This window comes from Euleptes europaea, chromosome 11, assembly GCF_029931775.1.
Source record: "Euleptes europaea isolate rEulEur1 chromosome 11, rEulEur1.hap1, whole genome shotgun sequence".
NCBI lineage: Eukaryota > Metazoa > Chordata > Lepidosauria > Squamata > Sphaerodactylidae > Euleptes > Euleptes europaea.
The window spans coordinates 43,379,830-43,403,636 of NC_079322.1; the positions used below are offsets into that span (position 1 = coordinate 43,379,830).

At 39.8% G+C, this 23,807-nt stretch overlaps 1 protein-coding gene across 1 annotated transcript in view; it reads right to left on the reverse strand.

The window, feature by feature from the left end:
* Positions 1-23,807, reverse strand: part of DNAH11 (dynein axonemal heavy chain 11) — a 164,127-nt gene that overhangs the window by 20,862 nt on the left and 119,458 nt on the right. Inside the window, exons 62-71 of the mRNA XM_056857443.1 lie at positions 19,185-19,358; positions 17,913-18,148; positions 16,836-16,958; positions 8,927-9,131; positions 6,060-6,224; positions 4,439-4,579; positions 3,200-3,370; positions 2,206-2,328; positions 1,041-1,234; positions 345-493 (exon numbers count right to left, since the gene is read on the reverse strand). Coding sequence (XP_056713421.1) covers positions 345-493; positions 1,041-1,234; positions 2,206-2,328; positions 3,200-3,370; positions 4,439-4,579; positions 6,060-6,224; positions 8,927-9,131; positions 16,836-16,958; positions 17,913-18,148; positions 19,185-19,358 — 1,681 coding nt within the window. The remainder of the gene's footprint in view (positions 1-344; positions 494-1,040; positions 1,235-2,205; positions 2,329-3,199; positions 3,371-4,438; positions 4,580-6,059; positions 6,225-8,926; positions 9,132-16,835; positions 16,959-17,912; positions 18,149-19,184; positions 19,359-23,807) is intronic.

A 23,807-nucleotide genomic window follows, 5' to 3' on the forward strand; every position in this document is an offset into this window, starting at 1 on the left:
AAAATGCTCTCTCAATCAAAGCAACTTCCATTCCCTTTTCCAACACCCACAAATACAGATACCCCCCAACTTTATCCATCCAACATTAATGTATCTCACATGTTCTTCATCAAGCCACGCAAGTCTGTGCCAAGCGTTCCATAAAAGGAGACAAGCACAAGGACATTTATTTGGACAGAACTGCATGCATTGCTGATTTGCACCTCTTTTATCTGCATAATATATTCTTTTTATAGAATGTTGATTTTGATTTTCCCCCCTCCCTAGAATTGGGAATGTTGAATATTTACAGGCCTGAATTTCCAAACAAGCCTGGTAGTTCTTAATGAATGAAATAGGCTCACCAACTGTCTCCAGGTCTTTAAGAGGGTCAACTCCGGGAGAGAGAATGAAAAATACTGCAGTGGCTGGACTGCTTTCTTCATAGGATTTAGCCAAGTCTATTCTATTTCCAGCTACATACTTAGGGCCTAGTTTTTCTTCCACAAAATCCCTACAGAAATGTACAAGACATAGGGTGAATGCACAAAGAAACAGCAGAATTAGAGCTTAGCTCAAATACAGTTCTTGGACTTCAGTAAGAGCTACTTGTTTCATTAACGGGAGGTATCAGCAGAGCAGTCAGTTTAAATGGTAGTCAATAGAATGCTAACACAATAATTTTCACTGTGCATATACACAGTGGAGATGGCAGGTATCAGTACTCATCTCTTTGTAAGTCTATTTGTGTCAAATCTAGTCCATATGCAAATAGGGACTGTGGTTGTGGGCTGGAGATAAGGCTAGTGGGAATGGGTTAGGTTGGTGTTTAGTAGGGTTGCCAAATGCAAGGTACTAGCTTATATTACAACTGATCTCCAGCCGATGGAGATCAGTTCACCTGGAGAAAATGGCCGCTTTGGCAATTGGACTCTATGGCATCAAAGTCCCTCCCCTCGCCTAACCCCACCCTCCTCAGGCTCCACCCCAAAAACCTCCTGTCGGTGGTGAAATGGGACCTGGAAACCCTAGTGTTTAGCCTACAATATCTAATGGCATACCTGAGGGAGTACGTCATCCGATCTGGGCGTAAAGCTCTTAGTATGATGAGCTTCTGGAAAGAACTTTTGCTTTTCCACTCCTGAGGAAGCTTCTCCTTTTCTGGACATTCTGAGTCCACCCATTTTTTCCATCTCTTAGCAGAACCTTCTATATCTCTATCTAAGCCTCGGAATTCATCCATTAGGGCAATGGCCTGTAACATTTCAGCAACACACATTAGTTACTGGTGTGTAGGCCTGATCTGTGCATGCAGAAGAATGAGGTTGTAATGAGGCAGCCAAGTGCAGAAGTGGTACCAGGGACTGTACCACTGCACTGAAGAGTTATGCTTTTCAAGATCTTCCAATATTAATAATTCCCTGTAAGTGAAAAATTAGCTCAGTATACGAAGGGGTAAGCAGCAACCTTTCCCACTGATGTTCTAATTTTTAATTTGCAGGGAGTGCATTAAAATGTGACCCCTCACCTACAGTCTGATGCCACTCATACTACCACCTCATTCTGCGGTATGTGCAAATTAGGCAAAGACTATTTGTGTTAGAAGACAAATAAATGGTTGTGATAGTATCAATTGTTTTTCTAACCACTTACATTATACAATGTAGCAAATTGTTTAGGATTGTTAGGTCTCAGAACCACCAATTCTTACTGATTTACTGACAATAGTCAAGTTTCTGTATACTGGGGATATAGCGTGGAGATTAATTCACGCTTCAATGGGAATAAAATGCAAGCATAGATGGGTATCATGGAGAATTAATAAAAGGATATATACTGCACTCCCACTCCAAAAAGGTTGACAATAGATGCAAGAGCACAAATTCCTTATGACTGTTGCCGCAGAGAAAACAGACGTTTGGTATCAGCCATCCAACGTAATTTGCTGCATAACCATGATTCACAGAACGTAAGTTAGGCATATAAACACACTTCATGGGAGAAGGAAACTTCTTTTTGTCAGTTCTTTCTAGACTAGATCTTTTCATTTGTTTATCTTTTGCTTTCTTTTTTAAAAGCAGGATAATTTGCACTTTTGAAAATTAGGAAAATAATTGCATTAAAGAAAGCAAAAGAGCAAAAAGCAAAGCAAAAGGGGTGGCCGCCAGTTAGTTAAATGTGTTCAGATATATGATAACATATCTGAAAAAAGGTTTCTGGACTTACCCGAATGGCACTCCATGACTGAGTAGTTAAAAAGTCCACAGGGCTTTTATAAGTGTGGTCAACTGTGAATTGTAGCAAGAAGTTCAGTTCAGTGAGTTCTATCTCTTTATTTCTCAGCAGAATCTATAAAGCGAATAAAATGTGGAAAGGTTATTCAATTTAATCCACTGTTACCGAAGGCCCACATAATTTTATTATACACATAAGCACAAATATCTCTCACTCAGTGGCCCTAGTCAGATATGTACCTGTTATGGCAAAACCCAAATTTAGGTCACCATACCTTTGCTCTGCAGTCCCAATATAAAAAGTAACATCTGGCCCATTGGAATACTTGGTTTACTTATAACTGAGATCTACCTGAATTTGTTATCCCAGTTCCCCTCTTTTAATATTTTCCACATTGATAGTTCATAGTAGTGCCTGGCTTTGCCCTATCCTATGCTAGTGTTGCCTGTACTCCTCTTTGTCAGCCCCACTGTGCCCATACCAGGGCAGCTAATGAGCAAGAGCATGGGCACAGCAGCATGTGGCTTTGCCCTGTGTCAGCTCAGGCACAGTGTGTCCGGACAGAAGCATGGCAGTGCCCGCCTTTGCCCTGCTGGTTTGAGCAGGGTGTGGCCAGAATGGACAAGTATGGTGGTGCTTCTTTCCTCCTCAGCTAGATCTTCAGCCCTTGTTGAGATGAGGCATGTGTGGTGGGGCAGGAAGTTTTTGGCACTTTTCCAGGGCTGTTTTGGCCTCCCAGTCTGCCCCTGTGCTAATCTAAATGTTGTCCAAGCACATCCTTACTCATACAAAATAATTTCAAAGTTCCACGGATTTTGCCTGATCAAGACGCTAGCAGTCAAGCCTGTCCCCAGATTATCATGCGCAGCTATGTCTTGTCCCTGGCCCTGCCAATATAATTGAAATGTGCTTGTGCCATAACAATACAACTCCAAAGTCTGAAATGCTACACATAATGAACAAAATATTAGTAGCATTTTCTCACCTGAAAGGTTGTCTGGATCAGAAAGATCAGCTTGTCTTTTTCAAAAAGTCCCTGACCTACATACAGGAAGGTGAAATATGTAATAGCTTCTGTCAGGTTGGAGATGCGCTCTTGGATATCCACTGATGCCTCTGCTTGCTCAACTGCTTTATGAAAAACAGTATTGAAAGCCTAAAAGGACACAGAATCAGTTTATATAACTTGTCAGAATCTCCTTTTGGGTGAGAAAATGTTACAACCCAAAATCTTTAGGAATAACACTGACAATGTATTATCATTTCTTGGGAAAGTTGGTGGCCATTCCCCTGAAGTAGCCACCACAATCTGCACACTGGTCTTCTCCAGTTGGAGTTTGATGGTGCATGGAGATTACTCATTGCCTTCTGTACTATTGCACAGTAAGTAAAAAACTGTACAACCTTGCTTCTTTAAGAAGAATATATGCAGAGCTATACTACACAAGAACACAATGTGCAAAGTAACAGTGTTTACATATTTTGCTAATTGCTGCATTTCATCTCCATCGTGTTTTATGCACTCTGGGCTCAACAATAACCTTTCTAAACTGCTTTTTAATGCTACTGTTCCCATTAAGGTTGGAGACCAACAATTGTTTTTAAGAAAAAGAAGAACTGGTTTTTATATGCTGACTTTCTCTACCACTTAAAGAAGAATCAAACCGGCTTACAATCACCTTCCCCTCCCCACAGCAGACACCCTGTGAGGTAGGCAGGGCTGAGAGAGTGAGACTAGCCCAAGGTCACCTAGCTGGCTTCATGTGTAGGAGTGGGGAAACAAATCTAGTTCACCAGATCTGCCGCTCATGTGGAGGAGTGGGGAATCAAACCTGGTTCTCCAGATCAGAGTCCACCACTCCAAACCACCGCTCTTGACCACTACACCACGCTGGCTAGTATGATAATGCCATTGATAGTATGACAATGCCAAGATAGTATGATAATACCATTGTTGTCAATGGTGCACATATTCATTTGCTTCCCCCCTACTATTCTCTGATCAAACAGATTTTGCAAGTTTCAAAAATATAACCAAAAACTAGTAAAACCTGTTTGACTAGAGACAATGAGAGTGAGGGGAGAGAAATGATGCTCTTACCATTTGAGGCAACAGCTTCATCATACTATTCAGAGTTTTCTAGAAAAAAATAATCTGCCTCCATCCTCGGTCTCATGAAACACTGCACTTTTTTTTTAGTAGCAGAATAAGAAAAAGAAGAACCTTCAATGAAAACTGATATATGGGGTTGATTTTGCTCAGATCGTGAATGACGAAGTAAAGAAGGGATGCTCTTGCAGCTGCTGGCCGGTAGTGTTCTCTGGCTTCATCAATATTAACTTCATTTGCTTTGGCTTCCCTTACCTGTAAAATATCACATTTGAAAATAAAGCAAGGAAGCCACTGTTACTATATCAGAAATAACGGACAGTTCAGTTCTCAAAGTGGCCCACTGGCATTCTTGGCAAAGGAGCTAGATCCAGGAGACCACTTAAGTTTACATCTCTTTTTGGTACATGATTTCCTGTCTGTGTCAAGATTCATTTTCTTACTTTGTCAAAAAAGTACCTGGAGTTTTGTTTTGTTGTAGGCCATTTTAAACAATTAGAATTATATTTTTGTTAGGGAAATAAAGCACCATTAAAACTATTTATTTTAACAGTTTCCAGCCTTCACTGGCAGCCCAATCCTGAAGGGGTGGTAGATCTGCAGCAGCTGGGAGCGGCGCAGCCACACTGCCTCCTCAGCGATGGCTTCTGACTGCTATTCTCAATCTTACATCCTTGGGAGAGCAATAACCTTATAGAAGACCACACGCAAAAATCTTGGTTGCTTGCTAGGTTTTCTCGTCGCATCTGTTGCTGCTGTTCTGTGTTTTTTCTGTCCTCTTTAATCTCAACAGTTCTCCTGTTCCTAGTACAAACTGGAAGCAATGTTTCTCTTTGTAAAAGTGTCCTATTTTCCCTCTTCTTCAAAACAGTTAGTTTCCCCTTAAATCACTGTGATGTGTTTCTTACAAATGCAAAAGTTTTTTTTTTTTAAGGCTGTACAAGTTTGGGAGGGGGGGAGTTCAAATGTACCAAAATAAGATGTAAATTTAAGTGGTCTCCTGGAGACACAAAAACGAGGGGAGACACAAAACGAACCTGGCTTTTCCCATTCCTCTTCTGGCCCAAATTAAATTGTTAATCCTGGCTCATTTTGGAGTCACAGAGAGTGCATACTCCATTCTCGGGTTGAGCTTCCCCGCGCCATCACACCCCACCCTTTTCCAACCCCCTCCTCAAAGCAGCATGCCAATGGTTAAACAGGGGAAAACAGAAGATTGGCTTCTCTCACAGCCAATCACAAAGCAGTGTGTAAAGAGGTGGGAATTCAAGTGCTTCCTGCTTCCTCGGAGCTCTTTCTGAGCAAAAGAAAGGCTTTTTTAAAAAAGAGGCTTGGATTTCTCCTCCCCTTCTTTCAGGTAGCTCTGTTTTTTTGTTTTTAAAATGATTTTTATGTGGCAATTGGGTTTGGGGGGAAGGAAATCTTCTCTCACGGGGAGCACTGCGATGTAAGCCAATTACAGAGCAGCATTTAAAGGGGCGAGACTTTATATGAGCTTGGGAGACTGTTTTTCTGTATTCATGGTTCAATTAGCACACAGTTTCGGCCCTGATCATTCAAGCCAATGAATACAGTTTCCGCCAACTCGGGTTACTTTAATATGCAATGAACCCAGGTCCAAGCAGGGAGATCCAACCTATGCATAAAAGACCATACTGTTCTCCCATGTACATAATATGGAACGCACAAGATATTTTGCAAATTGACAAAAACTGAACATGGAAGTTGCAACTGCCTTGAGCTCTATTTCTGTAGCTGTTGACTTTGTTGACTCCAGTTTCTCCACCAGTTCAGTGTCTCCCAAGAAATTGCCCTCAGCGGCTGAAAGACGAAACAGTAGATCATCCTCCAGGTGCTTCAGCTGAATCTTGAATTCATTCTGTTGCTTTGTCAAAAGAGACTAGAAAACATAATGGAAACCTTTCAGTTTAAAATATGGATTATTGATAGCAAGATAATGAAAAATTGTTCACACAATATTTCTGTAATGTCTGTAATTGAAACCTGGGAGACTGGGAAGAATCAGAGGGATACTATCATGCTTAGATATAAAAGGCCATACTGGGTGAGGGGGGTTGCTCTGTACTTGAAAGACAGTTTTTTTTTTGCCATCCAGTTACAGCCCATTCCTGAGAATCGGGCCGATAGTTTTGTGGAGGCGGCGTGACTTACGCTGGCGGCGAGGCCGGTCCCTCTGGCAGCAGAGCGCTGCAGGACCGCACCTCCCCCCTCCACCGGCATGGCCTCTCTGTGGCACCGGCAACAACGTGGAGTGGAAGCCGCTGCAGGGGGAAGTTCTGGGGGTGGGCCAGGGGGAGGAGCCGCTGGCTAGGTGGCTCCCTAACCTTTTTCGGCCACTTCCGCCGGCGCCGGGAATGGCGGTGCTGCACCTGCTTCTTAGCAGGCACAGCCTCGCTATTCCCTATGGGGTGAAAAACCCAGGTTAAAAAAAAAGCAGCATAACGGCTTTTTTTTGTTTAACGGTGTATGGGGAGCAGCTTAGGAAGAGGCGCCGCTGCGCCTCTTCCCCGCCGTCCCCGTATGCCTCAGCTCAGGAATGGGCTGTTATGATGACCCTGTAGGAATTTTAGGGTAAAAGATATTCAGAGATGGTTTGCCACTGCCTGCCTCTGTGTAGTGACCCTGGTATTCTTTGGTGGTCTCCCATCCAAATACTGACCAGGGCACACCCAGCTTAGCTTCTAAGATCTGATGAAATCAGGTTAGCCTGGGCTATCCATGTTAGGGTGAAAAGGGGGATAGATCTAACAAAGTAGAACACTCCTCCACAGAACAAACAGACTCCTCCACAGAATCAGTATGAGTGCAAATATCAGGTCTAAAAGTAACTTATTCCATGGAGTACACTCTGTTCCCTCCATACCTGAAGTTCTGAGGGTGATTTAAGGACAGAGGAAGAAATCAGAGAGGCTACTAAAAGAAACAATGTTGTAATAATAATGGGACACTTCAACTACCCTCACACTGATTGGGCAAAGGTCTAGTCAAATTATATATATAAAAATAATTCTTTTGAGATGATAAATGATTGTGCCCTAGAACAGTTACTCATTGAGCCAACTGAACAGGAGATGACTCTGGACTAGATCCTGATTGGTACCTGTGATCTGGTAAACATGGCTGAACCATCAGGAGCTATCAAATTCAATATACGCTCGAGCAGTGTTGTCTTAACTTTTCAAAGATTCAAGTGTTATTTGAAAGGAAATTGATAAGAAAAATTGGGAAGGTTAATTTTTTTAAGGATGCTTATTGATTATTTAAAACCACAACAACACAAGCTTAGCTAGAATGTATATCACTGACTAGGAAGGGTAGAAACAATGTCAAGAAGAGGTGGCCTGTTAGACCGCTGCTAGAATGACTTTTGCCAGACACTGGAAACCAAAAACTACTCCAAAGATAGAGGAATGGTTGGTTAAAGTTAAAGAAATATATATTTTAATTAAGTTAACGCATCAGAAAAATAGTGATACAATGAGTCTAGATGAGCTATGGTTACGAGCTGTAAGTAAACGGAAAATCTTATAATTAAAGGTGAAAAAGGACAATGTGCAGCGATGATAGTCTAGTTATTTTACAGAGGACTAAACCGTGTATTCGGTGTGGTTGTATGAATGAGGATATTGAAACAATTTGTAATATAGAAATTCTGTTAAATTTTTTAAGTTTACACATATTTTAAATTATGAAGATTGTTGTATGTTTTTTGTTGTTGTTGATTTTATTGAATAAATATTTTAAAAAAGAGGTGGCCTGATTAACAAGTGGAATCAAGCAAGATATAAAAGGCAAGAAATCTTTAGAAAATGAAAGTCTAGAGAGTTGGCTATTTGCCACAATGTCTACATGGGCCTCTGGGTTTCCTTTGACCACACTGAAACTAGTTCTGATTACCTACATGGCATCATGAGGTCATCTCTACACAAGCTCTAAATGGTTTGAAATCAGGTAGTAAAATCAGGTAGTCCTATCAAGGGGAAAATAATTATGCTAAAGAGGCAGCTAATGGGAGAACAATGGCTGCAGTCACAAACAACAACAACATTTAAATGAGTTCAAGGTAAAGGTTTTGCCTCTACCTCAAAATGGCAACTTCTACACTGAAAATTGCTTCAGCTAGTAGTACAACTAGCTAAAATGTACATAAGATTAAATCCAAAGTATCACCAGCAGAAATGTTCTGATGGAACAGAATTTTCTTTCCTCTCAGCTACATTTGAGACCAATAGCACTTTAGAGACCAATTTTTGAGGTATAAGCTTTCAAGAGTTAAAGCTCCCTTTGTCTCGAAAGCTTATACCCCCCAAATCCTGTTGATCACTGAGGTGCAACTGGACTCAAATCTAGCTGTTCCAACATGGATACCCCCTGAAACTCACTTGCCTCTTCTATCTGGATGCAGACCTCCAAGAGCCATAAAATGTTGCACCAGGTGACAGGGGACAAAGTGGGAGGTGGAATCAGTGAAAATCATCCTCCCCAAATCTGGTGGAAGTGCCTTTGGATGCAACCCAACATATTTGTAATGTCGAGCCTACTGAAGCTACCAAAATAAAACTAATGAACACGTGGGTTTACCTTAACTTTCTCCAAATCAGGTCGTTCAATATTAACAGTCTCAGCCAACAGCTGGTCCTCCAGCCCATCCTCTGTGACTGTGAAATTAATGAGAGTGGTCTGAGCTTGCAGTTCTGGTTTGTAGTGGGGATTAGCCAGTTTAGTGTGAAGGAGGAGACGGAAATTCTTGTTGAATTCACATTCTTTGTCTTCAATCTTGATATACCTGAGTTCAATTCAAATGAATAACATTAAATCATATTTAAACAAATAATTTATCCCATCCTCTCAAACTTAGACTTTCAATGTTTGGCTTATTCTGCATTTATTTAAATTAAGACCTATACTTCCAAATGTCAACATCGTACCAAATGTGCAATGCCTTTCTCAGCAAGAGCCATCTCTTAGCAAACTAGACTGGCTTGGGAATAGCATAGATTGAAGCACCCATGTGACTTGACTTCCAGTATGGAAACCAGTAAAGTTAAATATTTGGATGTCCCATACACCCAGATGTAACTAAAATGATCAGTGGGACAATACATTCACACTAGTTTGGTCTTCTTTGCAGGATCAAGTTCAAGCCAGGTCTATAATTCACAGCAGAAACAAGCTGTACATACACAGTGTTAATTGCTTGATATCTGTGAGGTCATCAAGAAATCAATCACTTCTCTTTCCAGAGCAAGTTTTCAACTTTAAAAACAAACAAACCCCTGACTGGGTATTGGTTGCCTAAAATAAATTTAACTGAATACAAGCAACACTTTTCTTTAAAAAGTGGACAGCTTAAAGATAAAAAGCAAAACAGGATATTAGCACTAAAATTAGAAACAAATAATTTGTGAAAAGGTGGGGGGAAACCAGGCTCATTCTGTAGAAGAAAAAGTACTAATTCCTGTTTGTATACTCCCATTGTTACTGATAGCAGAAATCACCGAAAAGAATGCCAAATTTTGCTAGTAATCCATAAATCTGAATATTCTTCTCTTGTTATTTTCTAATCCCAACAAAACAATTGCAAAAATTAACTGTGTTTCAAGTTGCCAGCAAAGCAACAAAGTTTAGATGCCTTGTACAGGATATATGGTGATTTTTTGAAGTGGTTTTTATGCATGTTTTGCCTGCATTTTGAGGCACCTGTTTTATCTCGAATTTGAAAATGTGGGCAAAATGCAGGGAAATGCAGGGGGAAAGTGAGATGACCTCTTGCAGTTGGAAACATAATCCAAATAAAGACCCGAAGTCCTCAGAGGGGTGACGGCGAGTGAAACAGCCATGCATAAAAGACCAGTGAGAACACTGTGCTGCTTCATGTCGCAAAGGATAACAGAATATTGGATTCACAAATTACCAACAGAGCAAAGAGAGCCATTTTGTAACTCACTCTTTTTCTTTATTTACCAAGAAATTTACCTGGGGAACAACCCTGTGCTATTGCAATATTAAAATGACTCATTGTAAAAGCAATTTGCAATTTTTGCAATGAACCTACTTTATTGGTGCTCAATGCACATAAGTAATAAATTATACCACCAATTTCTGTGGTTATTAGCTATGAAAGACAAGCTCTGCACAATGATTCAGTGAGTTTTATCACTGCGGCTAGGGTCTTCCCCCCCCTTTTAATCACAGTTCTGGGAAAAATAAATATTTGTGCTATTGCTCTCTTATGATTCCGCTATGATGATAGCCAAAGGGGTTGGGGAGAAGGACAACAGAATCAATTTGTCAGATTCCTCAAAAGACATTTATGTAGAGGTCAGCACTAAAGATCAAGGTGTAGTAAACTTGGGCTGTATTTCTATAACTCTGCACAGCTGACATGATTAGAAAACTTAAGAGAAACTGTCAAAAGGAGACACTCTACTTTCACCTACAGGAAAAACTGGGGAGTGAGAGAGAGAGAGAGAGAGAGAGAGAGAGAGAGAGAGAGAGAGAGAGAGAGAGTTTTCAAACTATTTAAACAAATTCTAAAAATGTGTTCATTAGAAGGACAAACAAACTTATATACCTTGCTCCAGTCTCTTCATTGGCTTCCTATCTAGTCCACCATCTATGACAAACTCCTTCTTACCTTCAAATTCCTCCACAGTCTTGCCTCACTTTTATCTGTCTTTGAATCTTGATAATTTAATACCCATGATCGTTGCACCTCCTCAGCTGCCTGGAGATCCCTGCTCTCTTAAACAACTCCACCTAGCCTCCCTTACATTTTCTTATGTTTTGAACTCCCCCCAAGAAAATGGATTATGTTCCTACTAAATAACTGACTTGACTAGAATCAGAACAGAAAAGTGGGATGGAAAGGTATTTGAAAGACTAGAAGTTGAATTCCAGAACTATCATCACTATTTTTAGAATGCTGACACATTTATCAAAACAACCACTTTTTACTAAGGCTCCTAGCAGTTAAAATTTTAAAAAGGACAAGAAAGGGATATCTCAGGACTGCATTTCACAAAAGTAAAGGTAAAGAAAGGTGGCAGACAGATTGCTGGGCAAGAAAGCAAATACGAACAATATCTTCCTACTTTGAGGAGGAAAGTACTTTTCAAAGAGCCTCTAAAAAGCCTTATTTAGACGCCTGCTGTTTGAAATTAAAAGCTTCCACATACAACATGAACTCCAGCTGCTAGTGCAAAGAATGGCAGAGAAGACTTGTTACTTAGCAATCTCAGCAGGCAAAGTGTACAAGTTGGTCAAACTAGTATGGGGGGGGTGGTGGAATTCCAACAGAAAGTTGATCAGCTAGCATGAGGTTCAAGGGGGGGAGGAAAGCCACTCTGCGGGGCAACTGAGTTAAGTGTCTTACTGTTGCATGAAGATACAGAAAACTGTTTCATCACATGTAAATGGAAACTGTGCTTGAAACAAAGATTAATAACATCAGGTAAACTTGTTGTCTGAAAAAAGTATTGTATACCTTGAAGCAGAATTAATGTTGGGTTAAGATCTGTTATGAAAACTCATTTTGATAAGTGGCTTGTAGTGGTTATAAATCTGCCACGTCAACAGGCTGATCTGTTTTTGAAAAGGTAGATGTGCTTGCCCCTCCACACATTACAGCAAGCAGGAAAAGTTGACTGGGAGTTGGAAGGGTCTATTACCTATGACCTACATTCCTGTCTGTCTCTGAGGTTCATAATCTTATCCCTTCTGCTCAAAGAAAACAGATTATTCTCCCAGGTTTAAAATCGTTTACGCAGGATGGAGAGGGTAGGGAACAGAGGTGGCTGGTGATGGCCAATTATTTAACATGAACTTCTAAGGTGTAATTTTCCTTGTATCCCAAGATATGCTTAGAAAATAAGACTTTCTGGATATGCTATTAACTGTAACTCTTTACTAAACATAAATTTGAATTCTTATCAACTGAAGGAGCTGTATTGTTGGAAAAGAACTGAAGTCTAAATTATGCTGTTTCTCTTGATCATTAGCTCAGACTCATTCCTACTTATTAACATTTCTAACAGTGCCCAAGACAGCAAAGATTACTACAAATGTCATAAAAAGAATGCAACATATCAAGTGAAACATAACTTTTCAGAAGGCTTTAGCCTTTCTTCTTCAACACTGTTCTTTCAGTAGTAGAAAAGGGCAAGAGTCTAGTAGCACCTTAAAGACTAACAAAAATATTTTCTGGTAGGGTATGAGCTTTCGTGAGCCACAGCTCACTTCTTCAGAACAAGATTAAGACCCAGTTCTGAAGAAGTGAACTGTGGCTCACGAAAGCTCATACCCTACCAGAAAATATTTTTGTTAGTCTTTAAGGTGCTACTGGACTCTTGCCCTTTTCTACTACTGCAGACAGACTAACAGGGCTACCCACTGTGAACTGTTCTTTCAGAAATGATATACGGCACAAACTACCCATAAGTGAAAAAGCAAGCATTTTATATTTGAATTTGTGAAAACAGTTGGAAATATATGATAAGTACATTGGTCCAGCAAGGATGATTGAAGCAGGCTTGAAGCAGACCCACCTTGCTGGGTCACCATCAGAGCATGCATCTGACTGCTATCCGAGGCTATTATAGGCAATTGCTATTCATGTATTAAGGCTCAAGTCATGTGTAGCATCTTGCTGTGCACAACTATCTGTGGATCAAAGCCTAGGTCTGCTACTACTCTAACATATACTTATTATCAAATGGCAAGCTAGGTACTTGATAATATTGTAATCTGTTCTTTCAGTAGCTTCCTTAATACAGCAAGATTTCAGCCAAAGGATAACCTCAACAATTGGGTTGCCAACCTCCAAATGGTAAACAATTCAAAAATTAAACCTTGTGCTAAGATAACAGAGTTAAAGAAAAATAGCAAGCACTGATAGCTACTGGAAGCATCAATAATACTTTTTATCCCAATAATTCAGTCATATAAACCAAACAATATACAGTAGAACAGAAAGCAAAAAAAGTCCCGTAATGAATGTAAATCCCCCCCGGGTAAGCTCTCCCGATCCGTTCAACTGAGGCGGCACTAGCGGCGTGAAGAGCCGCAGATGAGATAGGTTCAGCAGGCAAAGTAGTTGCAAATCGATGCAGGCTGTGTGTAGCCGAAGAATTCCAAGCTGAGACTTTATTTTTATGTTTAATACAATGTCCCCCAATGGATTGAACACAACCTATGATTATTCTTGCTTTCTTTAATATGACCTGGTAGCTTTTAATATGTATTTGGCACAAGGCTTCTGTCCTTGTTTCTAAAATGTACTGTTCCTTTAATGTGATTCTGCACCTGTTGGCAATATAGCACATTTAAGCACTGCTTTTTTGTCTCATTGTTAAGAACCCTACAAGCCTTCCCCATGACAGATGTGATATTATTCACTGGCATTGGGTATGTATATGTTGAGACTCCTCTGTAATATTCATTTGAATATTTGTAATTTTTATGTTTGTATAGCGTATTTAAGTCTTGTACCTTGTATTTTTTTTTCTTATGCAGTGTTAAATATTGTTTTCTCATGCCATCACAAGCCTGATGGATAAAGCAACAGCAAAATAGGAACATACCGGAATCCTATCTCGGGCTCGGGTCATCATAAAACATTCAAAAGGAAATTTTCCTAAAGAAAGGGCAATTTAGCCCCATTTTTTGTTGTATTCTACTTTTGACCAAGTCTCAGCTTGGAATTCTTCGGCTACACACAGCCTGCATCGATTTGCAACTACTTTGCCTGCGGAACCTATCTCATCTGCGGCTCTTCACGCCGCTAGTGCCGGCTCAGTTGAACGGATCGGGAGAGCTTACCCGGGAGAATTTACATTCATTACGGGACTTTTTTGCTTTCTGTTCTACTGTATATTGTTTGGTTTATATGACTGAATTATTGGGATAAAAAGTATTATTGATGCTTCCAGTAGCCATCAGTGCTTGCTATTTTTCCTTAACCTCCAAATGGTGGCTGGAGATCTCCCGCTATTACAACTGATTTCCAGGTGATAGAGATCAGTTCCCCTGGAGAAAATGGAAACTTTGGCCATTGGACTCTATGGCATTGAAGTTCCTCCCCTCTCCAAACCCCACCCTCCTCAGGCTCCACCCCCAAAATCTCCAGGTAATTATCAACCTGGAGCTGGCAACCCTACTCAACAAACCAGAGGTGGGTTGTAATTTTATGAAGTTGCTTCAAAGATCATCAGGTTTACTAATATGTAAACCTAGTATAGCTTTGGAAGGAATACAAGTTGATAAATCTTCCCAGCAATGCATTCTGTCGATTGATATCATAAAATGTATTTTGTTTAAAATTAGGATTGTCTGAAGCTCAGTAGATCTAATTATTTGTAATTACCCAGTTGTTGTCAGTATGTGGTCATTTTATGACAGCACTAGCTACAGTGTGGGTCAGGTTCAACTGTATATCTTTTCAAACACAGAATTAATGTACTATTGATAAAACCATTACTAGCACCAAATTAAAGTCTGAGCTGATGTATTGGTCCACAGGGTGCTGTCAGACATGAAAGGAGTAATTAGTATTCATTACTTCATACTCTACAACATTCCAATTATTAATGAACTTCAACTGTTGGTCTGCACCATATCTATCATGAGCATCCTTCCAGTCTTTCTTTATTAAAAAGAGGGACAAACAGTGACAATAACTAAAATAATTAAATTAAAAGGCATAAAATGCTGAAAACCCTACTAACCTGGGCTGCAGGTTTTCTCCCCTGATTTACAGCCATGGAGCTTAAGGAAGTACAACTAGTGAACAATTGATGGTGGTCAAATAATCGGTGGAATAACTTTTACATATGCTCAGGACACTTAAAATGGATTTTTGGTTGCTCAACATTTATTTTGTTCCACCCTAAAGTGCACTTAATATGCTGATACTGTGTTTGTTGGCATTCCTGATGGCAGTTTGTTTTCACATCACAGTCTGCCATGCTAGACTAGGTGACTAAACTGTTGTCCTTGTCTAACCCATTTACAAGCAGCACTGATCTGATCCTTTCTGGTTGCCATTTCCCCACCATTGTGCCTCCTCACTAAAGCTACTCTTCTATTATAACTGAACCCTTCCCTATTACATTCAAATATGCCATTATGTCAAGGCTTGACAAATCCCAGGTACCAGGTTGCCATGGCACCTAGAAATTTCAATTTGGTGCCTAGTATTTTTAGCAAGTATTGTACAAGGTTGCTGCTGTTCTACTTTTCCTCTGGCAACTGGGGTCTCTGGGGATCTCCCCTGGATTCTCTTTTATTTTCTTTCTACATACTGTCCCTAGCTGATACATTTCATCTCAAATACCAACTATATGCTGCTGATAACCAAACTCTGCCTTTCTACCCCGATCTTTAACCCATCCAGTTTCACATCTCCAATTGCATTACTAATATTTCCACTTCTATTTTTCATAGCAGTCTCAATTCAACAAGTCCAAGACTGAACTGCTCATCTTTTCTCTTAAGCCTTCTTTTTTTTGGTACTCTGTACTAACTGACAATGTCATCCATCTCGTAGAACACCCTCAAAGGCCTAGCTAATTAGTGTCCTTTATTTCCCACAGTTAGTCTGCCAAGTCATGCTGCTCCATTTCCAACATTACGAAAATAATCTTCCCCCCCTCAGCAAAAACTCTTCAGTTCATCCTCTGCTTATCTCTATGCCACCAAAATCATCTAACTCTCTTGCCATTATGTTCAAGTAATGCCCACGCCAAGATCCTCATAAGCTCCTTGTCCTTATCTTCAAAACCTTTCATGGCCTTGCCTTCCTCATTTCTCTAATATTGTAAGACATGCTTCCCTAAAAAAAATTGTTCCTCTAGCTCCACCTCTCTCTATGGTCCAATAGTATCCTGCTTCCTCAAATAAACTCCACCCTTTCTCCTTTACTGCCCTCAAATTTTCTCCCAGAAAACCTATGTGATGTCATCGCACTTATCTCTTTGGCACAATCTTCTAGTCTTCATTCCCTACTGAAACGAAGCCTTAGTAAGTACAACTGGAATGAATACACATTCTTCTCCTGTTTAGCTTTACTGCCCTCCACTCCCTTTTTTTGTCTTACATTTTGGACTGCCTGCTCTTTGGGGCAGAAACGCCTTCCTGTAGTCTGTAAAGAGCCAAGCACACCATGGTGCATGGTGATATATAAATAATTGATACATAAATAATAATAGAAGACATGGTAGCCTACAGTCACACATGTACCCATGGACAATATGTTATTCAAAGTTTTAAAGAGTTCTGGTGTGTATATGAACATATAGATTCTTGTGCAATATGTATCGCACATCCAAATTTTTAATTAAATTCTATGCTTGTTTGAAGCATATTTTATAAGTGGCAAAATACCTTATAGTAAGAGAAGATAATTATAGTCAAGAATTATGATCATAGAAAAGAAATCACAGATAGATAAATTATAATTCTGTGTCCTTTGCTTCTTCTCTAATGCACTTACTTTCCTTTTTTAATTGTGTTTCTTCCAAGCAGGGGATCAAGTAGAGGGTCTACTGTTTCATCCAGGTTTTCAATTAGGACTGTATCTCCAGAAGACAAAGCTCTTTCAATAGTTTTTAAGAACCTTCATGTAAGATAAAAAAAATAGAGAGATATCAGGAAAATATACTGGGTGTCGGTACAAACGCATCTGTCAATGTGGTTATTATGCCAATAAAGGTTCATGTATGTGTGTGTGTGTGAAAAGATACTGGGATGGGGTAGTAAATGCCAGTAGAAATTGACAAAATTTGGCATTGGTGGCAAAGCTACAGGAAACACAAGGTAATTGAAAAACCCATTTAAATGAGCATAAGTTACACCATATCAATGTTCTGTGAATGCCTGTCTAACTTCTCTCTGCATTCCAAAAGTGGAAATTGACTTGTAACCAATGGGTACGTGTATGTTTCTCCACTTCCCCTTTCCTATACTGCACAGGCCAAGCACCAAAGTGACAAACTCCTTACCTATACTATATCTGAAGCAACTGCTCCAGATGTATTAGTGCAAAGTATTATGTAATGGTTTAACTTTTATTTTACCAGGAATGCCACCCTCCTCACACACCTGGAAACTTCATGCAGTTAAGACTATATGGCCTTGCTCTTTTCCTTTACTTTTGATACGATTTCCCTCTGTCTGCAAACTGAACAGAAAGCAATGAAGACACCGAACATCATTACACTTGGGAAAGCTTGAACAATTGTGTGCTTGGCTTAGAAGGAGTACCTAAGGCAAAGAGAACTCCCATTCTGTAGCATTTAAGAACAGCAACCAGGGAGCATCTTCCGTAGCACACCTTCAACAGCAAGATACATTACAGTAGAGCACTTGATGCTTATAAGAAGAATTAGGAGGATTCTGTGCTGGCAGATTTGAGAAACAGAAAGTTAAAAGAAAGGAGAGAAACCCTGTTCCGAAACAGCAAGTGCAATTTTGGCTTATACGGGATTAAAACTCTCTTAGGTGGTCAGGAAAATGTATCATGTTTCTATTTACGCATACAACATGTAGACACATTTAAATGCACAAATACCCCTTCTGTCCTAGATGTATGATTTTAAGGTCAGTTCCATATCTGTTCTTTATCCATTTCATGCCTTGTAGCTGTGGATCTATCAACAGTGGCCAGCGTTCACAGTTGGTGAAAATAGCAGCATTTTCTGTTGACATCCTATCACTAGGCAGCCCTTCATTATTCCATACCGCAATCACTGCATCATCAGTCAACATGGCAGCCAGGTCTATGTCTTCACTGATTGGAATGGGAATCTTTGAACAAAAAAGAAATATATGTATATTAAAAAGTTAACAAGAGAGCTGCCAAGATACTATTGTGGATGATAGAAACAAAACAGTTAGCAACACTACACATTCAATTACTGCTTAATAGATAAATAGTTGACCATAACTTGGTACTTCTTTGAGCAGAACTGGCTTTTCAGAAAAAGTCTGATGCTAAATAGAATCTAAATATGTAAAGACTCCACACCAGGCCACTGTTTGGTATTATAATGGCTTTGGACAGAGGATGAGAATTTTGTCTAATAGTTTTTTGGGTGGGTGGTAGGGTTGCCAAGTCCCTCCTGGCAACTGGCAGGAGATGTTAGGAGGTGGGTACAGGGGGCAGCTATGTGCGTCATTGCGTGATGGTCAATTCTACTGCCCCCCTGCACCTGCCCCCTACTGCCTGGATGCCAGCTGTAAGACTGGGCTGCCTGACAGCTCCCAGCTGGGGCTGCTGTGGCGCCCAAGCTCCAGCGAGCCCTCAGCACCACTCCTGTTGTGCCCTGTCCTCGCCTGTTGCTGCCAGCCTGGCAAGGCGCTGCTTGCTGGGGCCATGCAGCAACTCTGCCCCAAGGGCCTCGGCAGCACCTCCGTGAGGTTCCCCTGCCGGGACGGCTGCCTTTCCCCCTGCATGCTCCAGCCCCACAGTTGCTTGCTCACTTGCTCACCTCTCCAACGTCTGAGCACCTCCCTCATTGCCTGCTCTCCTCCCCTTGGGACAATTTCACACTGACACAGATCACTGCCCCCTCTCTTATCCTGCCTACTTCTGCCAGCCAAACAGCTGAGCATTGGCAGGCAGTGGCAGGAATCCCTGGAAGATTGCCCACCATTAGAGGACACCTGGGAACCCTAGTAAGTGGGGGATTATAAAGTAAGGGTGATGGATTAGTGTTTTATTTATGGTTTACATTGCTTAAAAAATGTGTGTGTGGTGCTTGTTTGGCACAAGCTGTTTGTAAGCCATTTTGGACAGAGAAAAAGATGGGACAGAAATGTTTAAATAAGTATAAAAACGTACTTTTTGTGATTTCAGGAAAGGAAGCCACATATGGTGTACCAGCTCTTGACGATATAATTTGGTAAAGGGTCCAACGTAAGAAACAAAAGCTGCTGTTAACAGAACATCCCCACACACTGTTATTTCTTGCGCTTCAAATGCTTTAATAGAGTGGCTCCAGCGAACCTTTTCAGACTGCAAGATAAAATTTCAAAAAAGAAAAAGGGTGTGTATGAAAGTATATATCATTATACATTTTCTATTTACATTCAGAACTGGCCAAATTTATAGCTACTCCTACTGAACATGGTCCACCAGTCAGATATACCTGAAAAGTTCCTCTATTGCCTGGGCTTCCAAGAAATCTTTGGTCTCTTGGATGTTATTGGCCTTGTAAGAGCTGCTAACTTTTTTCTTATCATCCACACATACATTCTGCTCTGACTGGGGAAGCAAGGGGGAGAAAATCTAATAACACATTGAAGTCCTTCTAAATAGTGATCAAACTCCAAAATGGGAAGAAGGGGGTAAGGTGCCTGCATTTTAGATACCCAAGCTTATGGGTTCCTTATTGAATTCTAAACTGTTCTCAAGTTGAACTAAACAGATCCACATTAATCATAAAGGATTTTCTGACACTTTAAAGACTAAAAGATTGAAGCATAAACTTTTTTGTGAGCCGCTGTGGTATAATGATTAGAATGTCAAGACTGGAATTTGGGAGGTGTGGATTCAGGTCTCTTGAACTTGGGAGATCTGGGGCCATTCATTCTCTCTCAGCCTAACATACCTCACCAGTTTACAGAGAGAAGGAAGAGAGAACCATATATGTCTCCCTTAGTTCCATGCAGGAAGGGGCAGGATGAAAACAATACTAGAAAGACAGATGTCCCTGTCAGAGGCCTTTGGTTGTAAGGTTTTACTTGGTTACGGACAGTTCCTTAATCTATAAATTACGTGTCTGCAACAATGGACTATGTTAAAGAGTTCTTACTTTACCAGAGACGCAATATTACAGCCCAATTCTGAAGGGGAGAAGGGATCTGAAGCCAGCATGACCCCTGTACCGATGTTAATGCCACTTGCACCAGCTAAAGTGGCACTAATGCTGGGCAGGGCCACTTATATCAGTGCTGGGGAGCCGCACAGCAGCACCACGCATGTGTGCTGGCACAACCACCGTGGCAATGTTTCCCTGGCTCCCACCAGTGCCAAAGGGGCATTCCTGGGGACAGGGCCAACTTTAGTCAGTTCCCTAAGCCCTTTCATCCCGGGAATGCCTCCGTTTTAGGTGCAAACTTGTGCCTGCAAGAAGGGAGGCATAGCCTCATGAAACCCAATGGAGCAATTTCACGGGCTTGGGGGGATTATTTTTGGCTTGCTGCACCAAGGCAAGCCACTCAGCAGGGTGGCGTGGCTATGCCAGCCTCAGGCCTGCCCTACTACCCCCCCTAGGATTGCACTGTTAATGTAAATGATGTAAGGCTAAACTACTGCATAGTTTTTGAATCAGTTATTACTATGGACTTTTCCAATATGTACTAAGACTTACACTTACAGCTCTAAAGTTGTATCGACAAATTATCATTACATTTGTAATGCATAATAATTAATCTGTGATTGAGGATGTGAATACAGGTCTCACTAGACTGACAAGATATCCCAGTACATTATACATTACACTGTATCTATGTGGAAATGACTCTGACATCTCAAGTTCCTAATTTACTGAACAGGACTTACTTTTACTAAACAGAAAGTATGTCTAGAAAAGGACAAGAGCAGATTTTGCTTAAAAGTACAAATTATTTATTCAGTAATCCCACATTATTTCACTCTAAAGCATCCTAATCTACATTAGAGTCTTTCTTAGATCGGAACTGAAGTGAACCAAGCAGCTACTCCATTCATTTGCAAAAAGGACTTTTGATTTATCCATTCTCTTCCCTTGTTGTCACTGATTGGAAAGTCATAAACAATAAAGTGCACCCACCTCATTCTCCAAACTAGCTTTGAAATTTGAAGATTTACTAAACATAGAATGATCGTCTATTTAAATCTTCAGTAATTTTACTGTACCACCCAAGCATCATAAATCACTAGTGACATTAGCTAACAAGAGTTTAAGAGTTGGAACATGCAATGTAATAAATTTCCAGACAGTTAAAAATCACTATAATTTTATTCTAATGCATTATAGATTGCCTGTAATATCATCTTGGCCGGGGTGACCCATTTCTAATTTTGAACAGCTGTTCAGCTCGGGAGTTAGTTAATGATTAAATATAAATTGCCTGATTTATTAGTCTGAATGGTTGAGCTTCCAGGTCAATGCTATATAGACAAAATCATCAGTCTTGATGCTTTTCAGAAGTTAACCATCTCCTGTTCAAGTCAAAAAGCATTTACTCTCTGAGGAAAAGAGTTGATACTCTCAATTAATTGTTATATTCTTTTCTTTTTTAGATCATATAACAGCACTTTTCGAGGGGGGGACTCATCCTTTGGTAATAGTTTTATTGACAGCTGAAGTTAACAGTAAGACTGAGAGAATTACAACAAAGTAGCACTTAGATTTTAAGTAAAGCAAAACAGGGCCCTATAAAGTGGATAAGGTATTTATTTTTAAGTTCTGGAAACATTTTCTGACCAGATAAACTGTGCACTCCTGTTTGCATAATATGATACAACAGAATGGATTGCAACCAGACACTTCTCAGTTATTACAATAGAACTATTGTGCTTCCCAGTGCAGCCCACTGATCTCCATGAAATGCTGCTCCTGGGGGATAGGAACCAGAACGCCAGGTTAGTCTGGATCCAACCTAAAGTTTCTTCTTGTACTCTGGAGTAAGTGGATTGCAGGTAGCTGATGGCTATTAATGCTACTATACTATTTTAATAGGATTAATGTTAACAGTTGATCAACACACTTAAGTTATTGGGGAAATACAATTAATTTCTAGGGGGGAAAGGCAACTTTATTTGCAGCTTTCTAAACTGGAAAGTTGTGAAAGGTATCATAAGTTTGAAAATGTTGAACTGAAATACATTAAACATTTAGCTAGATATAAACCTATTCCTTTTTCACCAGTACTGCATTACTGAATATAATATTATTTGTTCACCAAGAATTAACATGTAGCCCCTCATTGGAACTAGTAATTGAGCAAAACACGACTAATATACCACTTAGGACCTTTCAACTGGCCACTCCAGTTCTTAGGAAGAGAATATATAGGAAGGGGAATTTAATTATAGACAATTTGATGAAGATCTAGGATAATAAATAGAGGAAGAAGTTTTCTCCTGGGATTTCAGCCTCAGCTGCCAGAGATCTGGATGTAGTTCAAAGATTTAAATTATCTTCTCTGGCAAAATGGGAAGCATGTAAACTAGATAGTTATCACACCTTGATAGTCTCTGGATCTATTATCCCATATGAAGAAGTAAAGAGGAAAAGTAATGGTCAGATTACTTGGTCTGAATATCTTCAAATGAAGAGTTTTCTTATAAACCTAAGCTGTAAAGGTTTCTCTGTAAGGCAAAAAACGTGAATTAAAATAATCTCAACATTCAAAACCCTTGTTTTCTTAGCTTCATGGTCTGATTATCTCTTTAGAATCAACAATGATAACAAATTTATAAAGGGAATCAAACGTAAGGATGTGAAGTTGCAAGAGAGCTTTGGAACTTGCATTGTCTTTAGGGCCGACAGTCTCAGTTTCACTGAATTTTAGAGAGAACCTAAATAAAATGCTTCATCAATCATATGTAACTCCAAAGTTGACTGCAAAAACTATAACTTCTCTACTGGTGAATACTGGTATTGCCATGCTGAGTCAGCTGATTTCATCCACATGTGGTAGTTCTGTCCAAGAGCAGTTCTGTTTTGGAGTTGCTCTTTTGTTGAACTTTGGTCTAGGTAGAGAGGTAGGCATTAAACCAGAAATTATGTTACTAAACTATCTCCCAATAATTCCAAAGAAATTACAAATTATAACCTTTAATTTAATCACGGCTACACATTTGGTGTTTGAATGCCACTGGAAATCAAAGAACATCCCTTATGTAAACAAGTGGTTAGGAAAAATAAAAGAGGTTAACCTTATGATTAAACTTACATCTTTCAAAAGGAATGAAAATTTAGAAGCGGTAAGGTCTGAGTAATTAAGAATTATTAATCCTATTCAGGTCAAAATTCAGAATTAGAGTGAATTGTTTGATTTTAATAATTATGTATGCAATGATGTTTATGATTGCAAGTTATGAGCAAATGATAAAAATGGAATTTTCTTTAAAAATTTAATAAACGGCTCATATTGACTACAATACAGAAGTGCATATGGGCCAACTGGCATATGAACCCTCAAACTACTTTTGAAATTCATTGGGTGTTAGTTCTTACAAGCATGCAAATAAACTTACTGAATCCCAGTGACTTCAGTAAGTCTAAAGTGGGCTTACCTAGAAGTGGCTTAACACCACTGTTTCCTTAATTAAATTTAAATAATTGTATTTTATGGTGGTAACATAGAAACCCAAAGTGGTTTGCAACATCAATCTTCCCTGCTTCATATTATTACCCTTATAACAACAACCCTGACCATTAAATTATTACCTACTCAGATACAAAGATACTTT